General features: G+C 56.1%; 1 protein-coding gene across 1 annotated transcript; it reads right to left on the bottom strand.

The window, feature by feature from the left end:
• Positions 1–3116: 3116 nt before the first annotated feature.
• LOC125636829 (uncharacterized) lies at positions 3117–23293 on the bottom strand. Its single transcript, XM_048850554.2, has 3 exons — positions 23255–23293; positions 10217–11181; positions 3117–3834 (listed from the first exon to the last, which is right to left on the bottom strand). The coding sequence occupies exons 1-3, from the start codon at positions 23291–23293 to the stop codon at positions 3657–3659; spliced, it is 1182 nt and encodes a 393-aa protein (XP_048706511.2). The 3' UTR covers positions 3117–3656.
• Positions 23294–25286: the final 1993 nt, after the last annotated feature.

Raw genomic sequence — 25286 nt, 5'->3', positions numbered from 1 at the left:
GCAGCTTCCTATTTACTACGATAGTTTTATTAGTCTAGTAAAAACACAACCGCAAAGGGACGTTACACCTGACGGTGCGTCATTACCATGAGAAGCCAAAAGGAAACATAGTCACTCTGCCTCTTAGCAAGTGAAAGAACAAAAGCCACCTGGGTGAGGAGCACAGATCCTGCCCCAGGGGACCCTGCTGGCAACCCAGCTGTGTTGGGCATACAACCCAGACACCCCCCCCCCCCACACACACACACACACAAGCGTGCTTATTGCAACAGCTGTGCTGACTCAAGGGAAGGGGGAGAAGAGTTGATGACTGCACCAAAGACCCCTGCGAAGGCCTTTGTCTGATGAGCATCGACCTATTGCTTGGCTGTAAACTAGGCTGCAGGTGATTTACTGAGGCTCTGATAATGCAGAGTGCTAAGTGAGGGCAGGGGATGGATGGGGGTGGACACTGGGGGCTGTGCGGGCCTGTGAACGCTGATGCTATCAGGGGCAAGTGCCTGTAATCAGCAACATGGTGATGTGCCGGACCACAGGGACTGGTTTGCTGTGAAGTCCGTTCATCACCCCTTAGCATCAGTACCGGCTGCTGCCTGAATTGCATTGGGTTGGAAGATCCTTTCATTTATTCTCCTAGGTATCTCAGGACTCCTGGCCCAGGAGCTGCAGCGACTGCGTGTTCCCCGTGCCCACCCCAGTAGAAAGCAGAGCAGCACCTCTAGCTGGCATGGCTGAAGCTGGCAGCGGCCGGGTGGGAAGCTCTGATGACAGGCCCCCGGTGATCTACGGGGTTGATTCCTGTCCAACATTTCAGGGCTGCCCAGGGAGCCCCCAGCTGCCGAGCACGCCAGAGACAACGTGATTGCGGGGACACACAGGTACAGGGCCAGGCACAAAGCGCCTGGCAAATGTTCCAGGTGCAGCCAGGCAGCCCAGGGGCAGGGACACGCTCCCCTTTCAGAAGTTTACGCTTGATGGTGAATTGCCGTAACCCTAACGCCTGCGTGTGACATCACAAAGGGCTGGCAAGGGGACGTGTGTGATGTCACAGCCCCTGGGGCCTGACCTGGAGCCCAGCGCGTGCGGATGCAACACCAGGCTCCCAAGCTGCAGCAGACCTCCCTAGCACCGAGGAACCCAGTGGGTGGGATTGGCTGGAAGCAGGAGGAGAGCCTGCCATGGGGCTGAGGGTACAACCCTCAGGAGGGGGCGGAAGGGCCGAGACGGGGGAAAAAGGAGCCGCGTGCTCCGAAAAGGTCACTTACAGGAACAGCCTCGGGCCTCCCAGCAGAAATGCCCTGGCAGCCAGCAGGTCTGCTCCCAGCAAGGCTGGGCCTTTACACAAAGGAAGGGGGCAGAGGGACCCCAGGACTGGGGGGCACCAGCACCACTAAGGCTCCCAGCTATCCCCGTGGCAGAAATCCTCATCACCTTTGACCAACCGCACAGCCGCTGCAGCTATTCTGGGCGCTCGCGGGGCTCTGAGCAGGCCTGGCCCTCCGGCACAGGGAAACAAAGACACACTGACTACAGAGGGGGCACCCTTCTCCTCCCAGCCAGCTGGCCAGCTTTCCCCACTCCCTCCTGGACTGTCTCTGCCCCAAGGGACCAGCCGGGAACAGCCAAGTCACGCAGGTCCCTCAGCTGGGCAGGGGCTAAGTTCATGGCGTTCGGTGCAAATGACAGGACTGTAACAAGGAGAGATGGGGGATGCAGGCTGGGCTTGCCCAACCCCCAGACTGCACAGAGCCTAGGGGTGCTTGGTAGCCAGTGCGAGCACGTTGGGCTGGAAGCACCCCTGCTGCGGCTGGTAACTGGGTGTGCCTGGCTCCGGGGGCCGAGAGAAGGGGTGGGATGGAAACAGCTGAGCCAGGCTACTCCAAGACACCGGGGCTGCCTGCGACCCCGAGGAGAGTTCTGAGGGGAATAGCGGGGAGTGGGAAGGGGCCAGCAGTTCTCCCCAGCTACAGCATCTCATTGATTTCAGGGGGAATTAGGCACCTAAATAGCTCTGGGGATCGTGCCCAAACCATCTGACTCCAGAGCTCTCTCAAGCCAGGCAAAGCCCCAAACGAACCCATCCAGCCCCCTCGTCTATATTTAACAATCACAAGCTGCCTGCTCCCGGCTGGCCGGCCACACAGGGTTTGTCAGCACACAGACTCTAGCGGCTGTTTATCATGGCGTTCACACTGGTGACGGCCTCCGGCTCACCGTGCCGCACGGACTAGGGAAGCCAAGCCTTACGGGTGGTCCCTGCAGCTGCTAGCGCCTCAGAGGACACCACCCCAAGCAAACAGAACGGCCTGAAGGCAGCTCTCCCTGCCAGCTAGATGAGGCTTTGGAGAGAGCTTGCTCGCCAGGGAGCACGTCCTGCCACGGAGGCTCGCCTGCCCGTGCCCCCGCTCATCGGGGGTTTGTTTGCAACCCAGGCAGTGCAATGGGAGAGGGGCTGGAAGACCCCCAAGAATGAGAGTTCCTTTATGCAGCCTCACTAGCCCTTTGCGAGGGGCTCAGCCAGCCAGGACCGAGTCCAGCACAGGTGGCCCCGCGGCAGAGGGGTCCAGCGAGCGCGAGTCCTTTGGTGAAAGGCCCAGCCTGCCTCCCACACTCCCCCCCGAGCCCCGCTCAGTCTCCTCTTCATTTTGAGTCACTTCCCCCTGAGCGTCCGTTCTGCAGAGCCCCCTCATCAGGGCAGCCCCCACCCCGACACACGCTCCCTTCTCCCTCAGGTGGCTGTGAGGGAACTGATGCCGGCCGGCCTGGCCGCTCAAACTCCTCAGTCAGGTCCAAGGCAGGACAAGCTGCTTCCTGAACGCAAGCCTGGGGGTCTCTGTGTGGTCTGGCTTACAAGCTAGTTGGTGGAGAGAGCCCATGGGACAAGCTATCAATCCTTCCTTCAAACCCTCAGCACCCCAGCTGTCCTGGGACGTGGAGCGACTCAAGGCTGGAGCAGGTATTTCTCCTCGTTCTTCGTCTCGTCCATGTCCGGGCTCTTCTTGGGGCAGGACGGGGTCCTGCAGGCCTTGCACAGGATCAGGAAGAGGATGAGGATCAGCAAAGCGATGACGCAGTTAAAGGAAATCGCAACTACTGCTCCGGTGGACAGCCCTGACCCCATCGCCGCTCCCCGGGGAGGCAGTCAAGGGCGAGGCCGCTCACTCCCCTGGGAAAGACAGGCCTCCCCTCTGCCCATCGACCCCGGGGCCTCTGCCTGCTCTGGGAGAGACGCCTGGCCCAACGACGGAGACGGCTGTGCCCACCCCAAATGCATTGGCAGGGGAGGAGGTGAACGGCTGGGTCTAGAAGTGGTCTTGAAACCCCGGCTCTGGGCAAGCCCCAGACGTTTTCTGCCCTAAGTCCCAAGAATCTCTCATTCCAGAGGAGGTTAGCAGGGGAGTCGCCTACGGAGGGGCTTTCCTCTGGTGGGGGGATGAGGCGGGCGTTGGCAATCTCTGTCTCCTCCCAGTGGGGGGCTGCTTTAGATCCCAACCACCCTCTCCTTCACCACGACACGTGTGATACGGCACTGCCCCCTGCAGCGATCCGCTCGCCCTGGGGCCGCAGGCGGTGGCAGCGGCCAGATCTCCGCTACGCTCTTGCGTCGGGTGGGGCCGGGGTCCCAGAGAGCTGGGAGCGGAGAAGAGCGGCCCAGATCAGGAGACGCGGCAGCCACGGAGCAGCTGGGCGGGACGTCGGCTGCTGTTACTCCTCAGCTGCTCCCTGAGCTGGAGGACAGTCAAGGCCGGCTCCCCTAGGACTGCCACCATCCCGTCGCCAGCAGCTTCGGTCCCGGCTGTGACAGGCTGTGTCCCCGATGTCTCACCCACGCGCCTGGGACGGTAAAGACAAGGGCAGTGTCATTAGCTGGGCAAGTGGACGCCTGGCTCACTGGATGACCGGATTAGCGGGTGTCAGGCTGGCTCCCTGCAGACTGAGCCCCATGGCGACAGCACCCACCGCCACAGCCGGCCCTGCTGTTGGGAACTTCAGCAGCCCCAACTCCCTGCTGGCCCTTGAATGCGCCTGGCTCTGGGGGTGAACGGGATTCATTGGCTAGAGCTGCCAGCCTGGCACCCGGCACCAGCATTCATTGACAAGGGGAGGCAGGCCCTGGAGACCATCTCTCCAGCTCACCCTCATTCCCCCCAGGACAGCCGGGGCAATGACCCGGTGGCTCAAAGCCCTGCATCACCACAGCGGTGTGCCCCCTTTCAATCAGGCGCATCAGCACCCTGAAGCCAGTCAGGTCACTGGGGCTCCTCCCAGGTCTCACTTCTCAGACTGATCCCCCCACGCTGCGGCCACCCGTTCCTTGTCCTGCCGTGTGCCCTGGCGGGGCGAGCAGAGGTCGTGCTCTCCCTGTGGAGCTGAGCCAGCCCACGCAGCGGGAGGCAAACGCAATTTTTATTACTTCCAAGGCAGGTCAGTGAGCATGGTGTACTTGGAGGGGCAGGGAAGGAGGACAGGGTGAGATATTGCCAAACAGGGTAAAGCAGGGGTGGGCAAACTACAGCCCGTGGGTGGGCTCGCAAGCTGCACCACGCAGCTCTGCCCCACTCTGGTGCTCCGGCCGGGGCACTGGGTTGGGGCCGCACCACACGGGGTGGTGCCTGCGGACAGGGCAGGGTGGAGAGCCGCCTGGCTGCGCCTCTGCATAGGAGCTGGAGAGGAGACATGCCACTGCTTCTGGGAGCCGCTTGAGGTAAGTGCTGCTTGGAGCCTGCACCCTCTGAGCCTTTCCCCACACCCCAACTCCCTGCCCCAGCCCGGAGCACCCTGCTGCACCTCAAACCTCTCACCACAACCCCATGCTAGAGCCCGCCCCCCCAGCCGGAACTTACACCCCTTCCCCAGCCCTGATCCCCCTCCTGCCCTCTGAACCCCTCGGTCCCAGCCCAGAGCACCCTCCTACACCCCAAACTCCTCATCCCCAGCCCCACCCCAGAGCCCTCACCCCCGCGCACCTCAACCCTAATTTTGTGAGCATTCATGGCCCGCCATACAATTTCTTTCCCCAATGTGGCCCTCGGGACAAAAAGTTTATCCCAGAGGTGGGCAAAGTCATCTCCCCAAACACAGCCAGCCAAAGACGTGGGCTAAGCCACAGGGACGGTTACATACACCCAGTAGAATGGGGAGAAAGGCATATTCCAGGGGCCTCCACCCTGCTCTGCCAAGACCCTGTACTGAACGTGTCCCCACTGGAACACTTCCCCCTGCTCCCCACGCTCTGCCCTCCCCTGTCTTGGCTGCATGGGATTAACCACGGGGCTGGAAACGGGGCCATCCTAGTCACAGGGACCCAGAAGCAGTTACCACCTTCTGGCTGTTTGGTAGCCCTTGTTTAAGCTGATTTGGGTGGGTATCCTTTGAATTCCCATGGACAGGTCCCTACAAAACCTGCCGCCACGACTGGCCCTAACCAGCCCCTGTGTTGATGCAGGAAGGAGGCCACATGGAGGTAGGAGACTGAACTGAAGTGGGAAATCTGTAATTCAGGGGTGAAGCACACTGGTGGGAGAGCGCATGGAAGAGGGGCTTGCGCTGTCACTGCCTGAGGGATCCCTGTTGACACAAAACATTCTGGAAGGGAGATTAAACCTGGCACTTCAGGAAGGTGGCTGATCGCGAACGATGAAAGACCAAGGTGAGACCTGTAAGGGGCAGATGATCTCACATCTGTAGAGACCCTACCAAATTCATGGCCGTGAAAAAAGCACCATGGACCATGACATCTGATCTCCCCTGTGAAATGTGGCTATTGTAGGGGAGGGTCAGGGCTGGGGGCGCCCCAGCCGGGGTCTCCTACTGTGCACCAGGCTCCTGCTACTAGTCCCGCCCCAGGCTGGGGAGGGACAGGATCCCTCTTCACCCTGCAGGGGCCGCTCCTGGAGCTGGGTCAGACCCACCTCCGGGAACCTCGCCCGGCTACAGGAAGCTCTTCAGCTGCTGGCTGGGAGCCCAGCTCTGAAGACAGTGCCCCCGCCAGCAGCAGCGCAGAAATAAGGGTGATAATCCCACAACCCTGCCCCGAAAACTCCCTTTTGGCTCACGACCCCCACAGTTGCAATACCATGAATTTTCAGATGTAAACACCTGAAACTGTGAAACCATTTTTAAAATCCTATAACAGTGAAATTGACAAAAATCAGCAGTGAATTTGGTAGGGCCCTACACATCTGCTTCTGTGGGGTTCTCACACCTTCCTCTCAAGCACCTGCTGCTGCTGGACCAGGGGTCTGAGCCAGTCTGGCAGTTCCTGTGCTCTCTCTCCAATCCAACAGCCTTTGCCCAGCACTAAGTCCACCTGAAACAGACTATCTGATGTTTAAACCCATTCCCGTGAGCTGGGACAGGCAAGGGTCATTCACTTAGCTGCTGAATGCCTCAGCCGGAGGTTCTGCACAGAGCGATAGGGGAACATTTGAGAGTTCACAGTGATCGCCCAGGAAACCTTGGGGCGCTGCTGCCATTCATCAGAGGAGCCTTTTCATGTTACCATGGGAGTCCTGCACCGTGCTCCACAATCTAGTCTCTGTTCCTCTCACAGCGGCACAGAGCTAATCCTGCAGGGTGCTGAGTGCCTCCTGGGAAGTGCCGAGCGTCCTCAGAGCCTCGCAGAGCTGGACGGGACAGCTCCCCAGGTAGGTGCACACTGGACGCAAACTGAGCCCTTTGAGGTCTGCAGAGAGGAGCTCTGCCAGAATCAGAGAGATGCCTCCACCTGGCTAGACGGAGGGGAACCCGGGGGGGCCGCTCTCAGCTGGGAATCATTCCTACACCCAGATACCATGGGGGCAGGGGGACGGACAACTGGAATTCCTGCAGCACATCGATCAAAGCTTGCGTGGCCGAGCTCAGGCTGCCCGCTTGGCTCCCTGCCCCACCACAGAGAGGAGGCAACTGTCCAGAACTTGGAGTATTGGGGGGAAACTGAGCCACGGGACATTTCAGGTGAAACTCTGGAAACGTTCCCCCAGCGGGAGATCAGGGAGGGTGTGGAGCTGTCCCGTCCAGGACAGTGGGAGGGGCGCAGGACAGAGGTGTCTGCACAAACACTGCATCCCAGGCCGGTACCCAGGACCGATGGGAAAGGGAGAGAGAACAGGACCGAGCTCCGCTCCGCTCTCGCATGCACAATGAGGAAGCTTCTTGGAACTGCCTCCTTTCCCACCCCAGCCATTCGACCTGCAGTAACCCATTGCCAGCCTCCTTACGTAAGCAAAACCATGTCCCCAGGCTGCAGATCAGAGCTCCCTCACCCACGGCTGGCTTTGAATAGCCCCGGCTTAGTGTAGAAAATCTATCCCGCACCGGTCTAGCTCCCTCTGCCCCTGCAAGGACACTGCGCCACCTCCCGCCCCACATAAACATCAACCTCATTCGGCTCTGAAATGATCTGGGCTCCGGGGGCAGCAAAACGAACTCTGGAGTAAAAGGGTCAAGCTGCCCGATGCAGTGCTTCCCCAATGCATTCATTCGCACTGCGCCCGCAGCTGGGAGGCAGGGGGGCGGGGAGGGGGCAGCCCAACCCTCCCATCCCTCATCTGAAGCCAAGGAACAATTTCTCCACTTACATGTAACAAAGCGTGGTGTGTGAAATCTTAAAGGGCCGCCGGCCAAGTGCGATGTGTGCATTCTTCAAGGGACACGGCCAGCATCCAGAGCCTCTGACTACACATCAAAGCGCACATTTCCTTCCTTGTTGTTGCTAACAGAGCTCCGGATGATTGAAAATGGGACATTTTGCTTAAAACTAACACCCTCTCTGCTCTTTCAGTTTCCTCATGCCACAGCACAAGCCTGCAATGTCCGGGGTGCAAATGCCCCAGCACCACGGACGAGTTTGTTCTGGGTTTTTTTAGAAGTGATCACTGGAACTAACAGTAGAAACAAGTTTTCATGATTTTTTTGCTCTTAAAAAAAATTCCTAAATTTGGGGCTAAGGATCAGAGAATTGGAGGTGGTCAGGAAATGTCCACATTTAGAAATTCAATGTGAAGTTTCCTTTTTCAATCTGAAATGACCTTTTGTCTTGAAAGTTTAGTTTATACTTTTAAAAAGTTTTTAAAAATAAAAAAGTCCACATCACAACACAACGTTGCAGGTGATCCGAGCTGAACCAAAAATTTTTTGGATTATCGGCTTGGGAACATTTCTGAGATTTCGACTTCTCATCAGTTGGGCATGGGATTTTTTTTTTTTTTTAAATCTCAGAAATTTCCTAGGATGGGACAGCATTTAGTGCCCAGCCCTACTGAGAAGGGCAGGGACTCCCACCCTGTACGTATAAAACTTTCTGCATCGGCATTTGCTCTGAGAGTGACCAACATGATCTGGAATTAATGCCTAGTGCCTGGCAGGACACTTACAATGGGAGGAATCTGTCACCTTTTCTTTGTCACTGTAATCACCGAGTGGGGTACGTGAGATCTTAGCTACTTTCTGCCTTTTCCCACCATATCCCAGCATCCTGCTGCAACAATTGGTAGATAAGGGATCCCCCGGGGTTTCAGAGGACGCAGCAGCACCCAAAGCATATCATTCTCAACCTCATGTAACATGAGCAGGCCAAATCATCCCTGGCGAGATGCCATCAGGGCATTACAGCAGGGATGGATTTGGCTCAGTGCGTTTGATGAGATGCGCCCACCTCCCATCACAATTTAAGGGCTTCCTTCTGCACCTCCCCATCCCAAACCACAGAACAGCAAGCTCACTCTGAAAACTCCTTGTGTGGAAGGAAGAAGGTGGGGAAGGGGATGGGTGGGGGGGTCATTCCCCCACACCCCAAACAAAGATGCCACAGGGGGAGGGAAACCTGAGCAGTCACTTTCCACCGTCCCATAACCAGGGGGTCTGCACAGATGTTAACAGCCAACACGCTTGGAGCACGGGAAAGGGGGGCTCCCGTACCAGGGGTGTTCGTGCTCCGGGAGTCTCAGAGGCCAGTGTAAGGGCTAGCACTCAATAAAGCGACTCAAACACCGGAGTTACCCGGAGAGGTAAAGTGCGCCAGCAACGGGGCTCAGCCAGACATTCTGTTCCCACCCGCCGCTGCTCGCCAAGGGCACCGTCAGGGGTGGGAGAGTCGCCTTCCTCTGAACCCTCACGGACCGGGCACTCACAGGCAGGGTGCCAGACCAGACAGCCTGCTCCAACGCCCCACGCCCTTGGTGGAGGGCGCACAGAACTTGCTGACAACACAGCAAGTCCCCGTCTGAAGCTGGGTCCCGGGGCTGCTTTCGGGCTGACAGACACGCTGCACCCGGGGCAGAGCGCGGGGGTTGCCGAGTGCCCCCAACGGAGAACCCCAATGGGAGCGGCCTGCAGGACAAGGCCCCAGGAAAGCTGGGTGCAGGAACGCCCCTTAGGTTCTCCATCTGCAGCCTGTTTGGGGCTCTCTGTTGCTTGTGTCAAACAACTGACTGCTGATGTCTCCTATCTGCCTCCCCTTTGCCCCCGTGTGCTGCAGTTGGACAGCCTCTCTGGTGAAGATGGCAGCAGCGCCGGGCCTGTTAGAACCACCCTGACAACCCAGCAACAACGCCCATCCCTCCCCATAGGGCCCATGCATCCCCAGGGGCCCTTTGGGGATCAGCCAGCTGCACCTCTGTACAGAGAGGAGCGACAAGGCACCTGCGGAGCGCGCTCACAGGACCCTGCAGTTTATTGCAAAGGTGCAGACAACCAGATCTGGGGACACTTAGGGAAAAGGAGGAGAGCAAAACAACCAAATCAGCTGTGTTGCGAGGGTGGGGTGGAGGGAGCCTGGGTCAAGAGCAGTGGGAAAACCCAATCCACCCCCCTCCCCGTGGTCCCTTATGCAACTTTTCAAGAATAATGAAACTTGGAGAGGTCCCATCTTGCAGCCCCCAAACTAACTGCAGGGTCAAAACAGCACCAAACGCTCTTCTCAAACCGGTTTCAAAATCGAAGCCAGCGTGTTAGTGTGCCCACAAAGCGTCTGTGGGTCTGGGTGCGTCCCAACAGCGTGTGCATGCAAACGGGGGGTGCGTGTGCAAAGGAAGGGGGGATCTCACTGTGTGCATCGGGGGGGGGGGTGTGCGTTCCGAACGGGGGTGTTTGTGTGTGTGTGTGCAAACGGGGGGGTGCGTGTGCAAAGGAAAGAGGGGCTTGTGTGCGTGCAAAGAAGGGGGGATGGCGGAGCACAGAGGCTTGCCGGGTCCAGCCCGGGAAGGGGGTGCGTTACCTGGCTCCGCGCGGCAGGTGCTCCGGGATTGGTCGTGGACACAGCGGCGGCTCAGTCCCCGGGTGCGGGCCCCCCGGCTCCGCGGGGAAGAGCCCTTGGGGCGCAGGCGGCTCCGGAGGAAAGAAGCAGGGAATCGCAGCAGAGACTTCGGAGCGGCGGCGGCGGCGGCGGGGGAGGGAGCCGGGGAGGCGGCGATCTCGCGGCTGCCTCCATGGCCAGGGCACCCCCCCCGGAGGAGGAGCCCGCTCCCCGCTCCGCCTCCTCAGCCGGCCAGGCGCTGCCCCACGAGAGCCGGGGCTCCCACGCGCGGCCCCGGCCAGCGGCCCCGCCTCGGGGGGCAGCCGAGCAGAGGGACCCCCCCCGGGCAGGGAGAGCGGGGGAGGGGGCTGCTCCCGCCGCAGAACGCGCGGGCAGTTTCGCTCCTGGGTCCCACGCGAGTTTTCGCTTCCACAACTTTCCACTCGCCTCCCGGGAGCCCCCGGCGCAGGCTGCCCCCCCCCCCCGTTCTCCGGCACGGCGAGGGGGGGCCAGGGGCTCAGGACAGGGTCCCTCGCCGTGGGGGGGGGGCGGGGGTCAGCGTTCACCTCCTTTCCACGGCGATGGGGGCTCCTCCCCCTACAGGTCTGGTCCGCGGGCAGGGCCCACGCGTGTCGCGGGGCTCGGGGAGCTGGGGGGGCCTCTGCAGCCGGCGCCTCCTCCCGCGATTCCCCAAACTCCGCCCCAGCCCGCGTGGGGGCCCTTGCCCCCCCCCCGCGCAGGGTGGGGGGGGGAGACTCGGCGGAGCGGCCCCTGCGCGGGAGCGGAGCCAGGCGGGCGCCGCGCCGCCGGCTCCAAAACAATTCATCCCACTCCCGCCCCCATCGCCCGATTCCAGCTGTCCGCGCCGGGGCGGGGCTTCCAGCGCCACGCCTCCGCCTCCCTCCCCGCCCATTGGCGGCCTGGCACCCGCCGGGCTCCTCATTGGCCTGGCACCGGGCGGGCCCCGCCCCCTCGAGGGGGGGTCTCCCCCATCAGCTGGCTGGCCCCGCTGTGCGGGGCGCGGTGTGGGATGATGGCCTCTGAGCGGGGGTGGGTCGCTCTGCGGGGCCCCACGTCTTCCCAGCTGCAGGGAGAGGTCCTGCCAGGGGCCCCCACCGCTGCAGCAGCATCTGGCGGGCAACAGCTGGGCTGGGGTCACCCGGAAGGCGTTATAATTGTAGGGTTGCCATAACAAAGGCTTTCGGGGGCCCGGCGTCCCCAGCTGCCCAGCGGGGCCTACGATAGAGAGTAGAGAGCAGAAGAGTTTCCCCCACCAGCCCCACTTCCCTTCGGGGGTTGCCTGGTCTGTTAAACTGGCATCTGAAGAAGTGGGGTTGTATTACCCACGAAAGCTTATGCCCAAGTAAATCCGTTAGTCTTTAAGGACTCATTGTTTTTCCTGGCAACGCAGAGTCTTTCCTGTATTTCCCCCGGATTAATTTTGGGAGCCCCCCCCCCAACCCTCCGCCATGTACGTACAAAATCCCCGTTTGAGCCTGCTTGAGATGTACACGCCAGAGGCCTTCGACTGAGGCCCAGGTGCCTGGCTGGCTGTTTTGCAGTGGGACGTTTGTATGTTGCTTTTAAATTCTGCGTGTATTTAGCGCTGACAAAAGGGGTCAGGATGGAAGCGGGTAAAAACAAAGCCCCTCTCTCTCTCTACCCAGGAACAGTGCAGGCAGCAGGCAGGCAAGTGTCCTTCACATACACACACTGACTGGGGATGTGTGACGCTGGCAAGCCCGGGGCCAGCTGATGCCAAGTCCCCATGTCTCCACTGAACCCTGACAAACACCAAGCTGGGACCAGTCTGGCTCACCGGGTGTTAGTGTTGTTAAAATAGGTATTACACGCATAAACGTGTTTAGACTTTGTTGAATGCTTGTGAGTTGCCGTCTGCATTCATCTCCCTGAGAACCTCCGTATCCCATATTGTACGGTGATATTTGAGGCGTTTGCATTGTAAGCCTCTACAATTGCCAGGCAGGAGAGAAGCATTAATGAATGTGAAATACTAGTCTCCAACAGGTGTAAGAAGGCCCACAGACAGCTGTGTGGATTGCTTCTACCCCCTACCCCACCCCTGAAGAGTAGACGTGCAAGTGAATTCCTCCCATCGGTTGAGTTTGCAACTCAAAGCAGAAGGAGGGAAGGAATAAAAAGCACTACAAGGAGGAACTGTTTCTTGATGCTGCTTGGACTCTGAGGGGCAAGGAGTGCTAAGCATAGCAAAAGATCCCCAGTGCCTAGCCTTGGTTAGCCATAAAGGACATATAGACCTTGCTTATCACAGAAGCTTCTATTCCTTTTTGAAATGTAAGATTGGAACTCACTTGTGTTTGTGTGTTTACCTGCTTTAACCTTGTAAATAACTTTCTTATTTCCTTTTCCTAGTTAACAAATCTTTAGATAGTTTATTATAGGATTGGCTACAAGCATTGTCTTTGGCATGAGATCTGAGGCGCAACTGACCTGGGATAAGTGACTGGTCCTTTGGGACTGGGAGTGACCTGAATATTGCTGTGATACTTGATGTAAGGGACCAAGTAACTTGCCTGGGTGGCAAGACAGATCGGAGTACCCAAGGGGACTGTCTGTGACTCCATGGCTTGGCTGTTACAGTCCCTGAGGCGTTTACACTTCGTAAATAGTTGGTGAAAACCAAGTATAGAATGCCCAGCCCAGTTGTGGGTTTGTTCCTTGTTTTCGATCACTCTTCCCCGAGGTTGGGACCCGTGCTCTTGAGCCATTGCAGGACACATCTCTAGGAACTAGATTTTCACTCAAGACTTAGGTCACGTTAAGCACATGACCTCAAGGACACATGCTAACTAACACGACTCTGCATTGTAGACTGGGGCCAAGTCATGTTTAACACCCTGTCAGCTGGTCATGGTCAGGCTAGGGTTCCAGTAGGATTTACCTGTGTGCAGCAGGCGTGACTGTCCCTGTCTACATTGACTGCTAAGTCATGGATAACCATATGTTAATTAACACAACCTAATCTTCTCTGAGGCCCATCCAGCCCTTAGCCTCGGCTGGGTTTTCTAGCAAAGTGCTAGCCAGTGTGGACTGTGGGGAGTTGTTTGGGAACTGGATAAGACCAGCTGTTGAAGGCTATTTGTCTCTTAGGAAATGGCCTGCAGAAGGAAAGAGATGGAGAACCAATGAGCTGGGAAAAGCTACCTAAGACCACCTCTCCTGCCCTGGCTGCCACCTCGGAGTCTGGCTAGAACGGAGCAGGTGTCTGTCCCGGGTGCATAGCTCATGGGAACCAGAGGACTTCTGACCTTTGCTTCTGGAATTCATTCATCTTGGTTAGTAAGAATCCTCTGAACCAGGGGTAGGTTCTGTGGCTTCTGCTTTTGCTGCAAACATTTCTCATATCTTTTTAATAATGTTATGCTGAAGGATGTGAATTCATTCATAGATTCATAGAGCTGATGGCCAGGAGGGACCATTAGATCATCTACTATGACTTTCTGTATATCACTGGCCACTAAATTTCATCCAAATACCCCCATACTGAGTGTCCAATAACTTGTGAATAGCGGCCATCAGGTGAGTCTTGGATCCAAAGATAATCACAGACCTCATTAAAACCAGTGGGTGCCAACTGCTCTTTCAGGCTCAATGGAAGGAGCAATCACGCCCCAGCATGTAGTCAAAATAACTGCAGTCAATGGTGGTGACCACCCCAGGCAATAGGCAGTATGGCAGGCCAGAGTTAGCCAAGGAAAAATAAAGGGGATCCCTGGTCACATGTGGGGACCCAGGATACTGATCACAAGCTGTGCGTGCTGGAGGCAAAAAGCCAAGGAGGAGGAGTTGGAAGCATGACCTTGAGAGGACGCGGGGAGAGAGGACTTCTTGGGCACAGAGTTCACTGGAGTGGGAGACATGGGGATTTCTGAGCAAGATTGCTGCCTGCTGTTGCTTGCTCCTCCTGAGTCCGGGGAAATGGGACTTTTGTACGATTCTCTAAGATTAAAGCAAGAACTGACCGGACGTGTATCACTGATTTCTCCTCCTAATGGCAACAACCCTGCCAGGCCCCTAATACTGGCAAACTGCTCAGGGCAAAGGGTCAGCCATCACATCCAGCAAGTTCAGTTCCTGAGGAGGAGGCACATGGCAGCAATATGCAGCGTTAAGGGGAAAGTGCAGGGACTTTTGGTACAGCCTTAGGCCCCAGTCTCGCAATTGGTTCCCTTGCACTGGTTCTCATTGCAGGGATCAGGGCTTTAAAGGACTGGGGGGGGGGAGAAAATCCACTGACTCAGAATGCACAAGTTCAACAAGAAAATTCCAAAGCACTCTCGTTACAGTGTGTATGGTAACACCCATTGTTTCATGTTCTCTGTGTACATAAAATCTTCCGACTGTATTTTCCACTGCATGCATCCGATGAAGTAGGTTTTAGCCCACAAAAGCTTATGCTCAAATAAATTGGTTAGTCTCTAAGATGCCACAAGTACTGCTGTTCCTTGTGCGGATACAGACTAACACGGCTGCTACTCTGGAACCTGAAATATATATATATATATATATATATATATATGTCTCAAAAATCTCCAGTGGTATGAACTGGGCAGTTGGTCATTCCAATAGGGAAAACTCTCTAGTATTGAAATCAGAGATGCAGGTGGATTGGAGCTAATGTAGAGAATAGTGGGGAATTTCCAAAACTCTTGTTCGGCAAATCCACAGACTATTTACCCAAAGAGAGCTGTGGCCATCTGTGCCTGTTCCCCATGTCTCTGGCTGCAGCCCTGAGCTTCCTGTCATGACACGGCTCATTGGGTTGCCGACATAGTTGCTTCCTGCTGAGTTCTGCGGAGAAGAAGGATGGGCCTGGGGTTCAGGGCCTGGTGATGGTTCTGTTCTTGGCTTTGTCAGAGGCTTCCCAATGACCTTGTGTGCATCATTTCTCTTCTCCGTGACCTCCTTCCCGATCTGTCAGATGAGGGTAATAATCCTTCCTGTCTCCCACTCTTCATCTGTCCCATCTGTTTAGACTGGGGGCTCTCTGGGGAAGGGGCTGTCTCTTGCTACGTGTTTGTACAGGGCTCAGTGCAGCGGGACCCTGATCTCAGTCAGGGTCTGTGTTCAGCCCCTGGCACAATGGGGCCCGGATCTCGGTTCGGTTCTCTAAGGACTTGCTGTAATGCAAATAATCATCATAGCCAGAGCATTTTAAAGAATTGTGGCCCGATTCTGCTCTCCTTTCTCATGGTGACTGGTACCTTACACTACCTGCTTTCAGTACAGCTACACAAAGAGTAAGGTACTACTTAATACGGTACAGGGGCGGCAGAATCGGGCACGTAACACCGAGGGTTTTAGTCCTGTGTTTCACACTGCCCTTTGGCTTTCAATGATACCACTTACGTGGGGAGGAAATCTATCACAGGGCTACTCCCTGCAGCCCCCGAGTAGCACAGAGCTCCTGTTTTCCTGTAACAAGGCCTCTGCAAGGTGGCAGCCAAATCTGAGATGGGCCTGACAGGAAGGATAGTGCAATGGTTAAGGCTCTGGCCTGGGATTCCATTCCCTGCTCTGCTAAACACTGTCCCAGGTGCTGAAACCCGCCACCCCGTCGAAGCCAATTTCTGCAGGATGCACTGCAAACTCCAGCCCCTGGTGCTCCGAGGCAGCAGAGTGTTCGATGTCTGGGAGGATTTTGATAACCAACAGGGAGATTAAGAGCATGAAATATTAATGCTCTGTGCTTTCAGCTTTCAAGGCACTTTGGAAAGGGATGAGAGCCCGCATTAGCCCCAGTGAGGAAACTAAACCAAAGCAAGGTCAAGTGACATGGGCAAGGTCACCCAGCCAATCAGTGGCGCAGCTGGGAGTAGCACCTAGTCCAATGCCTGGCTCACAGGATCACAGTCCCATCCCCAGGATGAGTACACCGTATATTTATGGAGCAGCAGCCACGCTGAAGGATCCCAATGAAATGTGCATGCAGGGATCATTTACCTGCCTCTTAAGTGGAACATGAGGAGAGGAAGTAGAGAATAAATGGCTTTGGCTAAAATGGCCAGGGGGACTTTGGAAGCCAGAATACACCCACCCGTGCTGGAATTGGGCTGGGATACCAAGCATAACACCCCCCAAATCTTGCAAGAAGGCCTGCGGGGTCTTTAAAACCTGGGACCAGTCAAGGCCGGTGAAGGGCGGGAAGGGGAGGGAAGCTGAAGTGGCAGGGAAACAGTGTGTTTTCTAGCGCTGTGCTCTGATAAATAGCAAGCAGATTTCCAAACCACAGGGGATTTGGGCCCCACACAGAGTCATGTTAATGAATTGCTGAGGAAGGGCATCAGAAATCTGGTCAGGGATGATGGCGGGGACACAGTGGGCAGGTAGCGGGGGAGACGTTTGTCAGGAATCATCAGACCTCGCTGTCCCGCAGTCGGAGTTTGCTGAGGCAGGGGGTGGGTAATAATAAATGCAAGGCACCCCAAGGCCAAGCATCCTGCACGGATCTGGCTGGACCGAGTGCAGAGGCTCCAGCATGGCACTTCAGGAATAGAATAAACCCCACGATCACCCGTCAGCCCCGGCATGAGCTGACCTTGGCTAAGGGCGAGGAGCGGAGACGCTCCCAACAGCAGAGCCACTGTCCTGATGCGCCCCGTTAGGGTGCACGGGCTGGGACTGACTGCTGGGGGCTTTGGGCTCCAGCCCCAGCCCTCGCGTCGCTCAGCATGCAAACCCAGAGCCGACGGAAGAGAGGGCAGGCTCCGAACTGCACTGCCGTGCACTGGGATCCTACCCAGGTTCAGGGCTTGGTCAGGGCTTTGATGGGAGACTGCCAAGGTGCTCTCCTTCAGAGGAGATGCGAAGCCAAAGTCTGGACTAGTTGTGGTCACAAAGGGTGTGTCTACACTGCACACTAAGCCCAGCATCTGGCTTCTGTTTAAACCCCAGCCCCCCCTTCCATCCACACACAGAAAGGTAAGCAGCAGGATATGGACCCTGGACTTCAGGAAATCAGACTTCGACTCCCTCAGGGAACGGATGGCCAGGATCCCCTGGGGGACTAACATGAAGGGGAAAGGAGTCCAGGAGAGCTGGCTGTATTTCAAGGAATCCCTGTTGAGGTTACAGGGACAAACCATCCCGATGAGTCGAAAGAATAGTAAATATGGCAGGCGACCAGCTTGGCTTAATGGTGAAATCCTAGCGGATCTTAAACATAAAAAAGAAGCTTACAAGAAGTGGAAGGTTGGACATATGACCAGGGAAGAGTATAAAAATATTGCTCGGGCATGTAGGAATGAAATCAGGAGGGCCAAATCGCACCTGGAGCTGCAGCTAGCAAGAGATGTCAAGAGTAACAAGAAGGGTTTCTTCAGGTATGTTGGCAACAAGAAGAAAGCCAAGGAAAGTGTGGGCCCCCTACTGAATGAGGGAGGCAACCTAGTGACAGAGGATGTGGAAAAAGCTAATGTACTCAATGCTTTTTTTGCCTCTGTTTTCACTAACAAGGTCAGCTCCCAGTATGCTGCACTGGGCATCACAAAATGGGGAAGAGATGGCCAGCCCTTTGTGGAGATAGAGGTGGTTAGGGACTATTTAGAAAAGCTGGACGTGCACAAGTCCATGGGGCCGGACGAGTTGCATCCGAGAGTGCTGAAGGAATTGGCGGCTGTGATTGCAGAGCCATTGGCCATTATCTTTGAAAACTCGTGGTGAATGGGGGAAGTCCCGGATGACTGGAAAAAGGCGAATGTAGTGCCAATCTTTAAAAAAGGGAAGAAGGAGGATCCTGGGAACTTCAGGCCAGTCAGCCTCACCTCAGTCCCTGGAAAAATCATGGAGCAGGTCCTCAAAGAATCAATCCTGAAGCACTTCATGAGAGGAAAGTGATCAGGAACAGCCAGCATGGATTCACCAAGGGAAGGTCATGCCTGACTAATCTAATCGCCTTTTATGATGAGATTACTGGTTCTGTGGATGAAGGGAAAGCAGTGGATGTATTGTTTCTTGACTTTAGCAAAGCTTTTGACACGGTCTCCCACAGTATTCTTGTCAGCAAGTTAAAGAAGTATGGGCTGGATGAATGCACTATAAGGTGGGTAGAAAGCTGGCTAGATTGTCGGGCTCAACGGGTAGTGATCAATGGCTCCATGTCTAGTTGGCAGCCGGTGTCAAGTGGAGTGCCCCAGGGGTCGGTCCTGGGGCCGGTTTTGTTCAATATCTTCATAAATGATCTGGAGGATGGTGTGGATTGCACTCTCAGCAAATTTGCGGATGATACTAAACTGGGAGGAGAGGTAGATACGCTGGAGGGGAGGGATAGGATACAGAAGGACCTAGACAAATTGGAGGATTGGGCCAAAAGAAATCTGATGAGGTTCAATAAGGATAAGTGCAGGGTCCTGCACTTAGGACGGAAGAATTCAATGCACCGCTACAGACTAGGGGCCGAATGGCTAGGCAGCAGTTCTGCGGAAAAGGACCTAGGGGTGACAGTGGACGAGAAGCTGGATATGAGTCAGCAGTGTGCCCTTGTTGCCAAGAAGGCCAATGGCATTTTGGGATGTATAAGTAGGGGCATAGCGAGCAGATCGAGGGACGTGATCATTCCCCTCTATTCGACATTGGTGAGGCCTCATCTGGAGTACTGTGTCCAGTTTTGGGCCCCACACTTCAAGAAGGATGTGGATAAATTGGAGAGAGTCCAGCGAAGGGCAACAAAAATGATTAGGGGTCTGGAACACATGACTTATGAGGAGAGGCTGAGGGAGCTGGGATTGTTTAGTCTGCAGAAGAGACGAATGAGGGGGGATTTGATAGCTGCTTTCAACTACCTGAAAGGGGGTTCCAAAGAGGATGGCTCTAGACTGTTCTCAATGGTAGCAGATGACAGAACGAGGAGTAATGGTCTCAAGTTGCAGTGGGGGAGGTTTAGTTTGGATATTAGGAAAAACTTTTTCACTATGAGGGTGGTGAAACACTGGAATGCGTTACCTAGGGAGGTGGTAGAATCTCCTTCCTTAGAGGTTTTTAAGGTCAGGCTTGACAAAGCCCTGGCTGGGATGATTTAACTGGGAATTGGTCCTGCTTCGAGCAGGGGGTTGGACTAGATGACCTTCTGGGGTCCCTTCCAACCCTGATATTCTATGATTCTATGATTCTAAATCAGTCTGACCCAGGTCACCAAGTACTCAGGACCCAGGTCCTAGGCCCACCATAGAGAGGTGGGTCAGAGCCCAAATCCCGATGTGACTCAAGTCTAAGCCCTGTCATTTTGCAGTGTGGATGCAGCTTAAGCCACAGACCCAAGTCAGAAGGGCTGCGTCGTGCAGTGTGGACACCCTACCATGGCTGGGAGACTCGTTTCCAGTGACTGTGAACCCACGTTTACAATGCAGTCTGGACACTCAAGTGCAGGCTTGGAAACACTGGGTTTCCAGTGCAGTGTAGAGCTGGGCTTTGTGGCACTTTACACAAGAGCAGGGCTGTTAGCCCCACTGTCCTAGCCAAAGCCCAATGCTGGGAACCCTGGGTGCACCCCTCTGCCGTTTCAGTAACACACCGAATTCTGCTTCGCTTCCTGCCCTAAACTGGCATGTAGACTTGCTGGGCACTGTCAAACAGCTGCTGCCTTCGGCTGGGTGACATGAGTCCTATACCCAGGCTAGGCCTGCAGGCCAGAGGAAAGCCTGCTGGCTAACAGGGAAGGAAAGCATTTCGCAGGAGCTGCTTCCTCCCCTCCACTGGGGACCTGCCGGCCAGCAACACTGCCTCAAAGGGGGCTGGGGGATGTGTTGATTTTGTGCCACCTCTGTCAATGGGGCTTCAGCTCGGGCACAACATACACGGGCTCCCCCAGGAAGGGTTGTGGTAGAAACACTGGGGGTGGAGCCCTGCCCCGGGAGAGCAGCCAGTCTGACTCCAGCTTCTGGATTCTACGGTGACTCCTAGGGGCTTAGACAGCAGAAACACAAATGTCTCCATAGCCATTGTATACCCCAGAGTCACGGCACCTCTGACATGTATACAGCTCCCTCCAGCCTTCCACAGAGCTACGGGGCACACATACCCCCCACTGAAATGCAGCCACCTCTGGAGAGGAACACAGCAGCTGTTTAACAGCCACAGTTTGGGACAGCTAGTTGTGGACGGCAGGGCTCACAGTTCCAAGCAGAGTGAGCTGGGTATCCCTCAGAGCTTCTCTTTGGGCTACAGGTTCAAATCCACCAGGACAGGTAGGGTGGGTAGATCACTTTGTCTCAGCAACTCAGCCTCTGATCGCAGTGAGTTTGCCAGCAATTTGCCACAGGGAGGACTTGGGGCGGGATGTACACCAGGCTCCGTAGCTGCTTTGCTGTCTGGTTGGGAATTGTCCCGACCATGCACAAGGTCCTTTGTGGCTGTTCTCACTATTCCTGTCTCGGTCCAGGTGTCTGTCCTGTCCTGCCCTCCATGGGAGGGTAGGAGCTGGGCGGGGGCCGGGGGAGTGATCTTCCCTCTTTCCCGGCCTCCTGAGACTCTGTCATGGGAACAGCGGGTATATTTCTTAAATGCATGTCCCCAAGACGGGGTGACCTAACGCTGGCCCAGAATCCTTTGCATCGGCTGTACCCTACTGCAGCAGAAGTGACTTGCCAGCTGGAGCAAAGACTTTGGGTCCCATCTGAGACCCGACAGTGCTGTCTGTGCACGAATGATCCCTCTTAGTCCTAGGCTCGGGCTGAGCTGGGATTATGAACCAACCCAGACTAGGCCGCACTGAGGGTGACTAGGCACTGGGGCGGGTGTGGGGAGGCAGCTGACATCTCCTGGCATATATCCCACCCCAAGTCCTCCCTCTCCAGTGGTATTTGCCTGCTCTTCTCAGTGCCCAGTGCTTCTAGCAACAGTGCCTTCTGCTGTGTCTGGGGCAGACGCACATGCCCGAGGGGTTAGATAGGCCTAGAATAAACCTGACAAAGGTAAGGCTCATTATCCTGAGGGGAAACCGAGGCACAGAGCCACTCTACGATTGGCCAAGGGCGTACAGCAAATAAATGCCAGAGCCAGGATTAGCGCCCAAGTCTTCGGAGTCCCAGTCCTGTACCCCTTTGCTGGCCCACTTGCCTTAGATCCTTTCTTCTACAGCCCTGTGCTGATGCTGTCCCCAGCTCACCCCTACGCAGGCTCACCTCTTGACAACGCCGGCCCATCTCCCCCTGGCACCCGCTCTGCTGCTTCTCCCTGGGACTAAACCCACGTCCCCGGCCCCTTCGCCGGGAGGGTTTGCTCGAGAAAGGCAGTTAAAGGCGCTGGCCCAGCCCTGAGCTAGTGAGAGTTCACGCCTGCTTTGAGATCACGCTAAAGCCCTCAACTCGCTCCCGGCCACACCCAACGACCAGGGTAGAGTCAGGAGCCGGCCTGCCATTGCCCTCAGCCCCTTGAAGCCAGGCTGGGCTGCTTGGAAAGTGACGAAGTTGGGACCAGACGGAGCGACCCGCCAGACACCAGCACGGCCCAACGCCGAGTCAAGCTCGCGTGTCTCACGCTCCGGGGAGGAGAAGAAAGCCGGGCAATGGGGCTAATGAGCAGCAGAAACACCGCCAAAGGGGAGTGCTTTGCATGAGGCATTGGCAAGTCACTGCGGCGCCTCTAAATCCTCTGGGCTGAGAGCCCCGGTAATCACAGCGCTGTAAAACACCAGCCGCTTCAGAGCAGCCAGGCCCAGGTCAGCACGTCGGCCATGGCCACAAGCAACGCTAGCTGCTCGAATCGCAGCCAAATGATACCAGCTGGAGCCCTTTATTAAACTCATGTCAGCCGCATCAGTGAGACAGGTAGCGGGCTGGGGGAGGCTCATTTACACGAGTGGATGGCTGGTGTTTGGGGGTGGGGCGCTTCTGAATGCTGGCTGGGCCTGTGCTGAAATTGTATGTACTGCGTGTAGGCATCGTAACATACCTGCAGCATGTCATGGATGTGTCTGCTGTGTGTGTAATATGCAAACGTGTGAACGTGAAACACAAACCCCCCCCCCCCTCGTGTGTGTGTGCTCCACACATGCATGGAGGTGCCTATGAATTGTACATATGTGAAATACACATGTCACCTGTCATGTGTGCAATACACACCTGTGCATTATGCATCTGTTGTGTGACCAACACATGCATGTGTCATGGATGTGCATGCTGCGTGTGCATGATACGGATGCATCACCAGGTGCATACACGGGGTGGCTATAACATACATCACATTGTGTGCAATCAATATGCACACACTATGGGCCCAGCCCCAAACTCCTCGATGTCAGCGGGAGTTTGGCACGGACAAGGCCTGCAAGGCCTGGGGGTCATGGGTCTGTGACACTTGCAGGGCGGGGCAGGGGCGGCCTTTGCTGCATCTGCTCTGTGACTAAAAGAGTAGCTCATAATACCCTGCACGTGGACAGCAACTTCCAACCATGGCCCAGTGCGTCACACACAGTCATCAATTACCCCTCTCTACCCTCCCTGGCAGGGGATACGGTCCTGTACAACTCTCCCCACTTCACAAGAGGGCAAATTCAGCACAGTGAGGGCATCTTGACCAGGGTCAAACAAATCGGTATCAGAGGCCAGGGCTCCTGATGGCCATTCTCAGGCTCTGCCCATTAAACCATGCCGGCCCCCCCAGCTCCAGTCTGTTCCGAGCCTCACCTCACCCACCAGGCACATAGTGAGATTCCCAGACCAAAGCCATTCAGGCAGGTTATCGCTTTGGGTACACGTCGTGGCTGCGAGCCCCTGCAGCTCCCTGACCTGACCCGCCATGGCTCGAGCCCTCCGAACATGGGAGGATGTTGCAACTTCCAGCAGTTTGACTTCAGTGCGGAGAAACAAGGAAAGAGGGATTCCTCGTGTCCCAGGCCGTGGAAATTCCTTCTGCCCGTGCAGCAGAGCAGGGCGAGGGGACCAGCGAGAGTAAAGAGCGTGCTTGGAAAGGAGCCAGCTAATGAGCCCACCTGAACCCCGCTGGGACGTGGCCGCAAACTCTGCCTCCAGCTGCCTTTCCTACCTGCTGCGTGGGGGGGCCTGCTCCAGGAGCTGTTACCATCTCGCCGGCATGTCAGGCGCCATCAGGTCACCCTGCAGCTGATCCGGCCCAGCTCCCACGGATCAGGGAGAAACACCCTGTTGGAAACGTGGCTGTGTTTAAGCATTAACCCCTTCTCAGCCAAAGCCCTTGTCACCCGGCACAAGCCGCGCACCCCAGGCCCTAAAGGAATTGCCACGTGGGAGACCCAGAAAAAAAATCCACAGGGAAAGTAATCAAAGCGTCAGAAAAACTGGAGCGATCAACCCGTTTACCGTCGTGTGCGCCTGTGCACTGGAGACAGACCACAGGTACGGGGCCGGATCCTCAGCTGGTGCAACGCAGCCAAGCACCTTTGACTTTAATGGAGGAATAATGCCGAGTCACTCCACTGAGAATCGGGACCCCAGGGACGGCACTTCTCTGTCTCTGCGGCACGTAGCTGTCAGGACGGCTTGTCCGCATGGGTCACAGACGGGTGGGTGTGCGGCGTGGGCTGGGGATCATACCCATGCTGAAGGGCAGAGTGTGTGTGGGGGGGGTGCGCGGGAACGGGCTAAGCGTCTATGTTGTGTGTGTGTGTGTGTGTGTGTGTTCCCGTTAAGGGTCTATGTGTGTGCGTATGTGCTAAGGGTCTATATTGTGTGTCTGTGTATGTGTGTGTGTGCTAAGGGTCTATGGTGTGTGTGTGTGTGCATGTGCACACAGGCTCAGGCTCTCTGGTGTGTGTGTGTGTGTGTGTGTGTGTGTGTGTGTGTGTGCACAGGCTCAGGCTCTCTGGTGTGTGTGTGTGTGTGTGTGTGTGTGTGTGTGTGTGTGTGTGTGTGTGCACAGGCTCAGGCTCTCTGGGGGTGTGTGTGTGCATACATCCATGTGCCCAGGGTCTCTCTGGGTGTGTGCGCACATGTAGCTGTGTACTCTGGTGACCATCTGGAAGCCACAGCGTTTATTCCTTTCACAGCCGCTCTGACATCATCTCTTTTCGGTCCCAGTCATGCCAAAATTCCTGCCATGTGGGAGGCTAATTCCAGCTCCTGCCATGGTTAGCAAGGCTGGGGAAACGTGTATTCTTTCCCCTTGCTGAGTCTCGCTACGTGCTTACTCGGAGCGTCTTCGGGTTCATTGGCCTCTCTTCTGACTATTGCTTAAAACCCTTGCTTCGTGCATCAATGGGAGACGTAACTTTTAGCCTTTGTGCTCATAGAGCTCCTCTCTTCCCCTGAGCTGAAAGTGCTCTAGCCAGTTGGGGAGGTATCATCACGCTCATTCTACAGAGCAGGAAACTGAGGCACAGAAAGGGGACATGCCTCTGATGCTGGCAGACCAGGTGCCAGTTCATGCCAAAGTCCCCCTGTCTCAACTGAACCCTGACTAACACCAAGCTGGGACCAGTCTGGCTCACCTGGGAGTCAGTATTGTTAAAATTGGTATTAGAATGATAAGGTTGTGTTTAGTGTGTAGATGCTAGTGAATGCTTGTGAGTTCCTGCCTGCATTCATCTCCCTGATAACCTCCCATATTGTAAGGTAAAATTTGAGAGGTTGTATTCTGAGCCTCTATGACTGTGTAATTGACGGGACAGGAGAGAGACATTAATTAGCCTGAAGGGCTGAGTGCCAACAGAAGTTGTTACATCCTTCCCCACAGGAAAGCTCCATCAACACCAGATAGACTGTTGTGGGTTGTTAAAGAGGACAAAAGCCATTTATTGTTCGCAGGGGCCTGCACCAGGGGCATGGCTCCCCACAGTATTCACCTAAAAATGTGTATTTCTGCTCCAGCCCTGGACCCAGGCTGCTCCAGCCCCGGACCCAGGCTGCTCCAGCCCCAGCTGCTGCTCGAACCCAGACTCAGCCCCAGCTGCTGCTCCAACCCTGGCTGCTGCTGCAGTCCCAGCCTCTGACCCAGCCCCGACTGCTGCTCCAGCCCCAGCGGCTGACCGCAGTTTGCTGCTCCAGTCCCTGGCCGCTGACCCAGCCCCCAGCCACTGCTTTAACATGCCCCTCCAAAAGTG

The sequence above is a fragment of the Caretta caretta genome, chromosome 5 (genome assembly GCF_965140235.1).
Source record: "Caretta caretta isolate rCarCar2 chromosome 5, rCarCar1.hap1, whole genome shotgun sequence".
Classification (NCBI taxonomy): Eukaryota; Metazoa; Chordata; order Testudines; family Cheloniidae; genus Caretta; species Caretta caretta.
Note: the sequence above shows the minus strand (reverse complement) of the source record. Positions and strands in the feature narration are given on the sequence as shown.

Bases quoted from the DNA above. Each gene is read 5' to 3' on its own strand.
- LOC125636829 (XM_048850554.2), bottom strand. From the start codon at position 23,293: ATGGTAACAGCTCCTGGAGCAGGCCCCCCCACGCAGCAG. The intron at 11,182-23,254 runs GTAGGAAAGGCA...GCCCGGTGCCAG, and splicing joins CAGGCCCCCCCACGCAGCAG to GCCAATGAGGAGCCCGGCGG. The intron at 3,835-10,216 runs GTAACGCACCCC...TTACCGTCCCAG, and splicing joins CACCTGCCGCGCGGAGCCAG to GCGCGTGGGTGAGACATCGG.